At 36.4% G+C, this 12,586-nt stretch overlaps 1 protein-coding gene across 2 annotated transcripts in view; it reads left to right on the top strand.

Moving 5' to 3' along the window:
- ephb6 (eph receptor B6) overlaps positions 1-12,586 on the top strand; it is a 44,574-nt gene that overhangs the window by 22,468 nt on the left and 9,520 nt on the right. For both annotated transcript variants that reach the window (XM_036216077.1, XM_024267749.2), the window contains one exon: positions 12,069-12,224. In XM_036216077.1, coding sequence (XP_036071970.1) covers positions 12,069-12,224 — 156 coding nt within the window. The remainder of the gene's footprint in view (positions 1-12,068; positions 12,225-12,586) is intronic.

Below are 12,586 nucleotides of genomic sequence, written 5' to 3'. Positions count from 1 at the left end.
TGTGCGGGACCGAGGGTTGGGGGAGGGGGAGGGGTTCTTTAAAGGAGCACCGCGACTAATGTAGAAAACACCTGTTTGAGCTGGAATTTAAAGTAAACAGGACACAATTTGAAAATATGCTGTATTCTACATCTAAAATTAAAGTTTTTTTTCGTTTGTTTTTTTTTTGTAGCAAAAATCAGAAAACCCCTCTGAGTTGTGGGCGGGACTTGTAGAGTGGAAGTTAGCCTCTGCTAATTTCCCAGCACCCTCTCGCACTAGCTTTTAGCACCTCACAAGCCCAAGCCAACATCAGTGTAGCAAAAAAAAATAAATAAAAATGACAGCCATATCAGAGCAATGCAGCCTTACAGTTTAGAGCTAGCTCAGATTAGGAAAATGAAGACGATAATGTATCTGTTTGTCTGCACCTGGATGCTCCAGAATTTTATCGGAGAACAGAAACTTTGGACCGCCCATGGCAGTAGTTGTATCACAAACCTGAACTTTTTCAAGCCTTAAGTCTTCATTGGCTCCTGATCCATCACAATTTGAATAAAGACATTCTCAGAAACTTGTCTTACTGTAAAAAATATATTTACATGTCTGTCATTATGAGAAAAATTCTACAAGAACATGTTAAAAATGCTAAAAAATGTGATTTTCATTGGAGTATTTAAAGAACTCCACAGGTTGAAAAGGATTTGTTTGAAAATAAATTTAGCTATGCCACAATTTTTGGTTTAAAACCTAACTGTACACTATTGAACCAAATTGTGTGGGAAATGAATGGTTGCATGAATACTAGTGAGTTGAAAGTGTCAACATGTGTTGTAATTATTAATTATTTACTATTTTTTACATTACACCAGGTTACACCCAAAAATCAAAGTTTGAACTGAATCATGGGGGAATTAATTATTCCTAATGTTTACATCCATATTGTCTTTCTTATCAAGTAAACCTTATGTTGTGACTTGAGCCTGCAGAGGAGGAACTTGTGTGGAATAAAACCTCCAACAGTGGTCAGTCAGCTGTTTGTGTCAGTTCTTGGGTCTAAAGCTCTCAGATCAATACTGAAAGGAGCTGCTGTCACTCTGATACACTACTGTATTTGATGCTCAGACGAGATGGAATAGAGAGAAGAAAGGTCAGGGACCAGATCTGAGTAATAATAATGATATTTTAGCTATGAAGTTGGATGAAGGTAATAAAAAGGGAAGATACAGAAACACAGCTGAGAGGCAGATAAATGGCACTGAGGGCAGCAGTGGTCAGACTGGTCAAAGAACACTTCGCACTTCTTCAAAGTGAGCGTGAGCAAAAAAAAAAAGTGAAAAAAAAATTGGGAGACATCCAGGATAACGGGATAAAGCGAGAAAGAGAGAGCAGGAGGAGGCAGAGGAGCATTGTGAGAGGAATATGACACATTTAGGTCATAGCGATGTAATGGCCAGTCGTCTGTGAACAAGTGACAGAAACCGCAGGGGGAGGGGGGGAGGGAAAATAGGGTGGGATGCGGGGCAGAACGAGCCATAGAGGGATGCAAGTTAACGACTTAAAGAACTGAGCTGGCAAAAATGTTGAGGCCCCAAAAGGAGGAGAGGGAAGCGTTACGCGGGCTTCCCGGTGTGAACGTGTGAGTGAATCAGAGTCTGCTGCCTTCACACACATATGACGGCTCCACAGCGGGATTACAGCGGAAAACTGCATTCTCGGGGGGCATAATTGTTCAACTAATAGTTAATCCGGAATCCTGTTTAGTCAGCTGTGAAACTCTTTCATATTCTCTGCAGTCAGGCTGCAACTTGTGTTTCTCTGATGGTTTTTGATGCCCTCGAAACTGACCAGAAACATGAACCTGATGGCTACAAAGCACTGCAGCCACTTTTTGATCCATCTCTCATGTGATAATGTATTTTGATTTTCACTGGGGTTCTGTGTGGCTCCTGAAGGGGAATGGTTCTCAGTCATCAAAGAAAACTAACTCCATCTCAGTAGAAGGTGAGAAATCCAATTTTAGACATGACCCACTCTGATGAAAATGGCGTTTTTGGTATCTTTAACATGTTCTTGGGGGATTTTTTTCATGAAGGAATATATGCATAAAGAAAATTAAGATTAAATCTATGTCTATGAGTATTTCTTTACTCAAATCATTGTGAATCAGGAGCAGACAGAGGCAGAAGCTACAATTGGCAAGCTCTCTGCTCTGCTCTGTTCCCATGCATCCACTTGCAGACGACTAGATCCGTGTACATCTTTGTTTTCCTCATCTGAGCTGGCATGGATAGGCCTAATATTTCTTGGTAGGGTAAGCATTTTTTATATAAAATAGCGGGAGAGCACATAATCACATAGATGATGGTAAATGGGTACAGACTTACCCTTCGCCAAGAGTCCTGCCCACAACTCAGGGTAACGCCTCCTTTCATAGTACGGTATTTACTGGGTATTCATAGAGTACCTATATTTTGCCTACAAGATACTTGATTGTACCTACAAGGTATCTGCTGTGTATTTACATGGAACTTACATAGGTACTTACGTTGTTCCTATGTGCTACTTACATAGTACCTACTGAGTTTTTAAGAAGTATTTACAAGTTTAGATGTCTCTCTTAGTTGCTGGTATTTATGTGCTACTTTTGTTGTTCCTTATAACATGTTTCATTGTACTTACTATGTGTAAGAAAAGCACACAAGAAGTACCCTTTGAGTACTTTACTTCATGTGATACATTTATGTGTGTTTTATGGTATTTACCGTGTAAGAAGAGAGCCGGTACAAAAAAAGTACCTTTTGAGTACTTAAATTGATGTGATAAGTTTGTATGTTTCGTGGTACTTATGTGTAAGAACAAGTACACAAAAAGTACCTTTTAAGAATCTTGAATTCATGTGGTAAGTTTATGTGCCACCTTAATACCTATGTAAGTACCATGTAAGTAAAATCAAAGTACCTCATACTTACCACTTAGGTACAATATAACTAGTAAGTACTGAAAAGGGAAGCGTTACTCAACTCAGAGTGGAATTTCTGATGAATTACTACTTCTTTGAAGAAACTATCTCCAAGAAAATTAAGTTGTTTTTTTTTTAATTTAGCCTAAAAATGCCATAGCCTAAGAGTGATTAAAAGACCTTTGGAAATGATTTTAAAATAGATCAAAAGATGATCAGGGTGGGATTTTAAATAAAATATTTTTTTATGTAAAAAAAAACAAACTTTCAAGCTGACGTTTACTAACTCGAAAACTATGTGATTTAAGACCATTACTTATCAAACCCCCCAGTGCTTTCTGTGGGCAAACCATATATTTTAGCACAAGTGCTTGGGAATTAAGACTATGGAAAAAAAAGATGAATGGCTGCTTTTTAAGTAGATTATGAGCATTTAAATTACTGTGTTGTTTTGTCCTCTCAGCGAAGACAAATTGTGTTTTCTGTGCACACAAAGAGGCTTCAGAGCCTTTCCCTTTGTCTCGTGAGGATATAAATTGCATTTAAAGGATTAGCTTTTTTAACAGACAGCTCTACCGTCTATTTTTAGACTCAAAATACCTTCTTTAATGCATTTCTGAAAGTCAATTAGCAAACAAATTATTTCCTAAAGCTTTTAAGTAAGGTTAGATTGGAAGAAAGGTATGTATATGTAGATGCTGTTTACGAGTAAATGTAATTTTTTGTGTATTTTTTGTGTTATCCTGAAAAGCAACAGATCTAGTAAGTTCTGCACTCTTTACATCTCAAATACCAAACGTTTTGGGTGAATCCTGCAGTCATGAACATGATAAACCTGCTGATGCATGAAATGTTAAATCTGTCATTGAATACCTCGTGCCAGCAGCGATACAACATCTAATTTTTATTGTCAAAACCTAAAAAAATGCTGTTTAGTATATGCATGAACAAAACAGTAAGTCAGATCTTTATGACACCTTATCACCTTTTAGCACATCTGTTCAGGAGTCACCACAGGGAATCAGCTTTCACTGATCCACACAGGTGGTTTGGCAGAGTTTTGTTATAATTTATCTGGGCTGGGGACAGGTACATAATTATAAAAGAACAAAATTTACACATTGTGCCTCACAAAACTGCAAAGATCTAATAAATCTAGAAGAAATTTATCTAAAGATAGTTTTTAATACTGTCCCGAAAAAGTACAACAAATATTTAACTGTTTTTAAAATGGAATGGTTAATTGTTTCTATTAATTATTTAGAAATAATGACTTAAATGCATAATCAAATGCTGCAAAATTATTCAACCTTTATTTAACTAGAAGTTCAGTTTCTGAATAGTTTTGCTTTCTCTGTGGAAATGCCCTTTAAGCTGAAAAGGTGTGCGTATTTTGAGTTGGTATGCCCACATTCATGAGGACTGTAATTACCACTAAGCCAAACAAACGGCGCTGATGACAAAAACAGGAGTCTTAATGAGAAGACTGAAATAAATCAAGGCACTTATCGTGTCGAGGTGAGTGTGTGTTTGCACTGCGTGAACCAAGATTCAGTTGTAGGTTAATGTTTGCTTTGTAGGACAACTTGGTTTTTTTTATAACTATTGTTTTCCTAAAAATATATATATATATATGGATGCTGCAGATTTTTAAGGTTAGGGTGGAAGTATAAATGAACTAATAGCATCAATGTGCAGGATTTCCTGGCTCTGTCATATACAGAAATCCTCTTTATTTATGTGTCATCAACATTTAAACTCAACTGAGAATCCAACTAAATGTGCTCAGGAACGAGCTCGTTTGAAATCATATCAGCAGCTCGTCATTAAGAAGTCTGGAAGGAAACAGTTGTCTTTAGAAAAGGGCAGAGGTTTGTAGTTAGTGCAGCAGCTGTTCCCTGTTTTATTTATTTGTTTTACCACATGAATATGAATCTCCCTTTCCACATCTGCATCTCACAAGGGAGGCAGAGAAGCATGGAGGGCAGACGGAAACATGACTGAGCATGTGACATGATTACACCTGCTCAGCCAAACATGAAGCAGCCCTTTAATTTTGGGCGTCCTAAGCCGATCCAACGCACTCCTTTTGCTTGATTCCCTGTAAGCCCCTGTGGAAGATGTGGGACGAAGATTAGCGCCAAATGAGCAGAAAGTTTGTTTTGTGCCATAAGGATTTGATTCATGGTGGCTGTCCTCAAAACTTACTTACTTATACGTGTCAGGTTGTTCCAATTTGTGGAGCGGAGTCACAAAAATCACTGAGAGTAGAACTGGAAAAAAAAAGAGACGAGGTTAAAGCGTGAGTGTGTTAAAAAAGGTCAGCCCCCAGGACAAAACAAATTGGAGTGAAACTGGGATGTCAATGATCAATCTGAAGTCCTGTCTTGACACCGCTGCAGGATGTTGTCAGGCACAGATGATAAATCAAGCCGAGCTCGCACAGCCACATCAAATCAATCACATTTGAAGGATTGTATTGAGCATGCCGGAACATCACAGTAAGTGGTGTGATGATTGCACGGTTCTGAATTAGTCTGGCTTTAATTCTACCCTTTTGAGAAGAGCACACAGTCAAGCCTTTAATGGTGTTTTCCACAAAATCAGAAAATCGTTTTTCATCAAAAGTACTATAGTTACAAAGTATATACTTTTGGCATTTTACTTATTTTTTTAACCTTTAAGGACCAAGCTATGCAATTACAGAAAAAAAGTAACAGCAAACAAAAAAAGAGACTGTGCAAAAATAAAAAATCTGCAAACAAAAAAGTTATCTCAGCAAAAATGAAAAGTAACCGTAAACATAAAATGATTCCAGCAACAATTAAATAAAAGTGATGCAAACAATACAGCTACAACGGAAATCAATTATCAGGGATCATTTTTGTTGATGGACACACCAGAAGTGGTCTGGTTTTTATTATATGCCCTGCTGCGAGAAGAATGTTTAATTAATCTCATGATTTTGTTAACCAAGTATTATATTCACAAAACTACATTGAACAATAAAGCTTCATTTTTTTTTAAATAGAATCTATTTCCTTCTTTACAAACAAAAAAATAGTTAAATTATGTCATCTTTTTAGCTTTATAATTTAACATAATTTTATATTTGTGTGTATCCCAGCGTACTGAGCAGTATGCATAAATTAAAAAAAAGGACTTGCAATTATTAATGGGTGGAAGTTAGTCAGATTCCCTGCAACATTTCTTATTTTAAAGCACTATTTGAATGGATTTGAATGCACAATTACTGTAATTTGGTTTAACAAACCATATACAAAATTCAAAATGATAAAGATTATCAAGTAAAAAATGTAAAGTCTCAGAGTTTAAATTTATAGTTTTCTGATCAGAAAAATGAAGTATTTCATTTTTTTAACCTAATCTAACACTTTTTAAGTTCAGGACTTTAAGTTTTTGTTGAACACCGTTTCTGTTTGCATTTAATTTAAACAGGAATTTGTTTGTTATGCTTTCAATTTTTATCAAAAGTTAGAGGTCCATCACTATCTTAAGTCACAGGCTCATCTGTATCATAGTCCAGCGGTTCAGTCTTCTGTTTTGCAGTATGCTGATTTTTTTTTCTTTTTTAATATTAACTTCCAAAACTGTGTCAAGTGAGCATTACACATCCCTGATCACACACTTCACTGAGTGAATACGTGTTGATAATCAGTGGTGCATGTGTGATGCAGAATCCAGAGAAGGTTATCCAGGTGCTGTTAGAGTGTGGGTCATTTTCAGTTTGCCTTTATTTAAACAATTTATGTGGGACAATCAGTCCAACACCAGAAGCAATGTTTGAATTGAATATTTAACACATCCTGCTGTGATAAATGAGCAACCCACCTGTCTGTGCTGAATTACCGCAGCATGGGGCAGATCCAGCAGATTTCACGCTGTGAAGCATGAAGTCTGCTGCTGAAAAATCCCACAGGAATGGTAAGAAATTCAGACATTTTAGCCGTGATAAAGAATGAGGCTTTTGATAGTAGACAGTTTGTTGTTTTTCACATAAGATCACAGCAGACATTCAGAACACAAGAGAGAGAACATGAAGGTAAAGTGCATCCAGAAAACAATGTGATACTTGCAAAGATATAAATCTTTGTTTTTAAGACAATCAAGATATTTTACCAAGTTTTTGGTGTTTGTAGCTGATATTTTATTGACACATTTCAAAGTTTTCTTCTGTTTTTTTTTTCTCCTTATTAAGAGCTAAGATCTAGATATAAGGAAATTGTTATTAAAACAAGTTAAAATATTTAGCTCCACATACTTGACAATAAAAACCAAACCAAAAAACCTAAAATTTCACAGTATTTTTTGGTTCTATGTTAAGGATTTTATTTTAAAGTTTAATAAATGCTGTTAAGTTAGACGGACATTCATTGTTATCATTTTGGAAACAACATTTTAGAGTTAGGCTCAAAAAATAAGTGCTAGTTTTAGATTTTGAGGATTTATTAAGATGGACGAACTTGTACCAAGGTCCTATTCTTGTCATATTTACATTTGTTCTAAAATCAATAATTTTTACTAATTAAACTTGTGTAGTCACTGCACTCAAAAATAACTAAAAAGTACAAACCACTTGCTTAGAACTAGCAAGAAAATATATAAAATATTAAGGAAATCTATGAAACGGCTTAGTTTTTTAGAATATTTGTACCATTTTAATCCTTGTTTGGAACTCATTGTGTTTAAACCTTATTCTAAGATTTATTGTTAAATAAAAATTACTTGTTTCAGATAGTTTTACTACTTTGTGCTGATTTTCTTCTTGAGATTAGTGTTTTTTTTTCTTACTATTTTTGGATACCTCTTTTTATAGTGAACTGTGCTCTTTTTACAGAATATTTTGATTTTTTTTATCTGAACCCAGCCTCTATTTTAGCACAGTTGTTGATGCAAAAAGTGTCCGAAAAGCAAATATGAGCCAAAAGTGGCAGACTGGCATCATCCTCCTCTTCAACCTATTTGCACTCTTACTTTTGAAAACTTTATAGGGACATAAGTTGCCTAATTTGCAGCCTCTCGTTTATGTGAGTGTCATTTTTCTGCTGAACATCTCCTTATTTTGACCTCAATCAGTCGTGAATTTCTCTGAGAACAAATCCAGGAGTTGGAATCCTGGATGTCTGGATCTGAAAACCATCATCTGCTTTCTGACAATTGAATGGCCTTTTAAAACCATCAGTATTCACTGAGTGACCACAGTGGTATCGATCAAGGAGTCTTGACCCACTTCTTCATCATCACTTGTCATGCTGTTGATGCATGAAGCCTCTGAAGCATTTCCTCTTGTCATTCAGAGGTTGGTTAGATCGGTAGATGGTTTTTTTTTAATCACCTAAAAGATCAAGTTAATGAGCTGATAAGAGTTTCCTCCAGATGAGACATTATTATTACTAATATGAATAAAAATATGAACAATAAAAATGTTGAATAGTTGCTTTAGGGAGCCGTTTTAATCTATTCAACACTATCATGACGAGGTAGAATTTTATTAGAAAGCGTTTAGCAAAGCGCTTGTCATTGTGGGACAAAAGCTGCAAAAAAACCCTAAATGAGGCATGCTTTCCACAATGAAAAAGTTGTAATTTTTCAAAGATTTAATGAGTCTCTGCTTCATATGGAGCCGTGAAAGAGCAGCTTTTCCACAATTAGGATAATTTGCATTCTGTGATCTTCATTTCTGTTGTACACGGCTCTGCTTTTGTCAGAAAGTTTGGCTGACAAAGACAGTGAGGGGTAATATTCAGTCTGTGTGCAGTGATAAATCTCTTATCCCTCATGGGAGATTTACATAATGCTTTAATTTGACTAATTCGGCTAATTACAGAGAACACTGTACAAGAAGACAGCAGAAATGATGTCTTTTGTCTGTCCGTCTGAATGAACTACACATAAACAAGCTGCTTGTTTGGAGTAGAAACCCCGACAAAAGGATTATTCCCTTTTCTACATCTGGCAGTGTGGGAGCTTTCAAAGACCATATTAGAGTGTGTGTCACTGGTTGTGCGCGTGTGAAGAAAATAAAGTGATGAGGAGACAGAGTGGAGTGGCTGCAGTTGTCCGTCGCTCCCGTTGTGCGTCTGTGGCGGAGCTCATGTGTTTGTTCAGAGAGGAGGAGAAACGGAGAGATTATGCTGCGAGCCAAAAGAGGGAATGAGCACATGAAAGAGGGAGAGAAAGAGGGAAATTGGGTCAGTAACGTGCATAGCAATATATTATGTTGACATCAACTTACTCATCTCCCTGCAAATCTTTTGGTTTTTTTTCTATTCCTGCTTATCTGTTAAAACTGTTTCTATTTTCGAATGAATCTTATTCCGGTTTCTATCAGTTTATATCGGATATTTACTCTATTGTGGCTTTAAAGCCTCAGATTACTTTAGAAGTGATGGTGCAAACCAGTTGATTAACCTTGGATTGTATTATGTTGTGCTTTTTATCCAATGTAGTCACTGGAGTGAAGGAATGCGCCTCTGTGGTTACAGCGGCGTGAACTGTCTGCCTCACAGTTTGGGAAACAGGGATGGAGGGAGGATGGATAGAGCCAGAGGGGAGGTGGGGGTTGCAGATCAAGCATGAGGGCAGAGGGCTTGCTCTCCCATTGGCTGCTGGAATCAGGTGGATGTGAAGTGAAGGAGGAAGAGGAGGAGGAGGAGGGTTGAGTCATTGCTGAAGCACATAATGGCTTTGATGAGAGGCAGCAAACTCGTGTTTCGTGTCAGAGAACACATCTGGTAATGTAAGGCTGGTGTGTGAATGATGCAGGAGGCTGTACATCCCTCTCTTCTTCATCATCTTCTTTTGTTTTTGATCTAGTGTTGGTAAACACAACCTCACCTTTAGTCTTTATGATCCATTTCGGCGTCTTCCCTCCTGCCATCTCTCAACACCGCTCCATTTCTTCCTTTTTCCGTCCTCACACCTGTTTGATCGCAGAGCGGGTGAGAACACAGAAAGCCTTTTATCTGTTTACTCCTCCTCACTTTCACATCTTTACTTCCACACACACGCCGGCGCGCCCTCATCAAGACACACTGCATGTTCTTGACAAGGTTATATAAGAAGTTCAGGGGTCGAGAAGCCTCATCTTTTGAAGCACTTTAGGTTGTTTAAAACCAGAGCTTTCCTGAACGACTGTTGGCGTAGTGTCAGGCGGGCCGTTTACACACTCAAAAGAAACAAGTAAACTGGTCTCCATGAGAGAACGGAGCGACCGACCAATGCATTAACGTGCAGACAAAGTGACCCCACCGTGAAAGCCGCGACCTTTGGTGGACAGCGCTTTGGGCCTTCACACACCGTCAAGTCAGAAGTCAGAAATCCTAATGCTGTCGGGATATGAATGTGCTGAATAACTACAAAAACTGGTTATTGCTTTTTGATGTTAAAAGTCATTCAGTCATTTTATTTTATCTATTTGTACCATTTATGATACAATTTACAACTCTTATTAATATAAATTCTTGATTTTAATATAATTAATCCAATGAAATTTATTTAAAGCCTTTTTGTGTTAAATCAAATCATTATAGAAAAAAATAATAATTAATTTAAAAATTAGATTTCTAAATTTAATAAATCAGCCCACTATGTTAAAATAATGTTTAAAGACAGTGAATTAAAAAGACTTTAATTTACTAAAAAGTTTTTGTTAATTCAAATTTCAGTTGTCTATCGCATTGCAGATTCCATGTTACACATCTTTACCTCTAAAACATTAATAAATAATCATTTCATACAATTAAATATATATTTTATATATAAGGATACATTAAAAACCTATTACACAAATCTATTCATTATTTTTGAAATTATTTATTTATTTATATAGTTATTCGTCATTCAGATGAAGTTTCAGCAAATATATAATTCAATGTATGAGTTTTGTAAGATTTTATTTTAAAAAATATATTTTTATTCCGTTGTTTTTATACAGTTTAGCTATAACATGATGAAAAGAGAATTGATTGCTTTATGTAGAAATATATTTAAAAAATGAATAAATTTAAATTCAGTTTGTGTAAATAATCTCAGTACAGTGATCGTGTATACAGAAACATTTTGAGTTCAGTTTCAGAACACAAAATGTGTCATTGTAAGTGTTTAGATGTTTTTGTTTAAAAAAACGTTGTTGAATATTTTACAGTTATTTTGTTGATTTTTTCCACTATTTTATGATGATAACTGGATTATACTGTTAATTTGTCATATTGTCATTTATGTTGAGCCTGTTTCAGTTCCTGCTGTGTGTGATACAATATTGGCAACTTCACTTCCTGTTGTTATAGATGCACACAAAAAAGCAAAATTTGACCTCACTATTGCCTATTTTTTTTAATAAATTATCTTTTTTTCTTGATCAGACTGTGACTCAGGCTGGGCATCTTTGTTTACTAGAGTTTTTTGGGGGCTTTTTTGGTAAATGACTTTAAAAAATGATGAAACCTCAATTATTTTAAAGCAGCGTTTAAGCTGTAAGGATGATTTGTGGAATTTCTTTCTGGTTTAGTGATTTATGAACCTAACCAGCTGCCAGAATTGCACAAACATTGGGGCGGGAGAGCCCATAAATTAACAGTGCGTCCTCCTCTTCATAAAGGTTTTTTATGTGTAATTCAGGCTTCATTTTTTATACTTTTTGTCCAACTGTTGATTTACTAAAGCGGTTAAAGTTTATGTTCTGCAGGAATCCTCAGTCTGTGTCAGAAATGCGTTTAGCGACTCGTCCTCTGAATTCAGAAGTAAATGACAGAGCAGAGCTGAACTTTTGAACCAAAAGTAGCCACAAACCAAAGGTAGCCATATGCACCAAAGAGCATATTTTTGTTGCAGCTTTCTTTGGTCTCCATAATTGGTACATGTCAGAAGGAAGCAGCTACTCTCCTTTTTTTTACAGGACTTATCAGGAGGATACCCCCTTTTTCTAATGATTTTATTAGCATGTTTTTATATTGTCTTTGCTCAAGTGTCAGCTCAACAACAGCCCCTTTCATAGCTCAGATAACCAGCTGGTTGGCCTCATAAGGATCACTGATTTTCCTCGTTATGTGATTTTCCAGAGTGAATACACTCAGCCATCCTTGTCTGTTTTTTGTTTCTCCCTCAGCGTGTCCTGTGGGCTACTTCAAGCCGGTTCCTGGCTCTGTTCCCTGCTCGGTGTGTCCGTCCAACAGCAGAACCAGCCAGGAGGGATCAAGTGTGTGTGAATGTCGCAGCAGCTTTTATCGGGCGGCTAACGATGCCAACTCCTCTGCCTGCACAAGTGAGCTTTGTGTGCTTGTTTGTTTATATCCGGCCTTCTGGGATGCGTGTACGAGTCTCACTGGAGTCATTTGTCATCAACTGTGAGAACTAAGATGCAGTCACGAGCCAAAATCCATTTGCTAAAATGAAAAATGTAAGTTTTAATTTGCAGTGAGGCACGTCGAGTGTTGGGTTTCTACGCTCACTTAAGAGAAATTGCTTTGTCATGAAACTTTTTATGAAGTTCTTTCCATTACTCATACTTTGATAAATTACTTTGCCAGCTTCTGTCATATCTTAAACTTTCCAGCAGATGCTTCCATATATATATATATATATATATATATATATATATATATATATATATATATATATATATAT

Source organism: Oryzias melastigma, linkage group LG16, assembly GCF_002922805.2.
Source record: "Oryzias melastigma strain HK-1 linkage group LG16, ASM292280v2, whole genome shotgun sequence".
Classification (NCBI taxonomy): Eukaryota; Metazoa; Chordata; class Actinopteri; order Beloniformes; family Adrianichthyidae; genus Oryzias; species Oryzias melastigma.
Note: the sequence above shows the minus strand (reverse complement) of the source record. Positions and strands in the feature narration are given on the sequence as shown.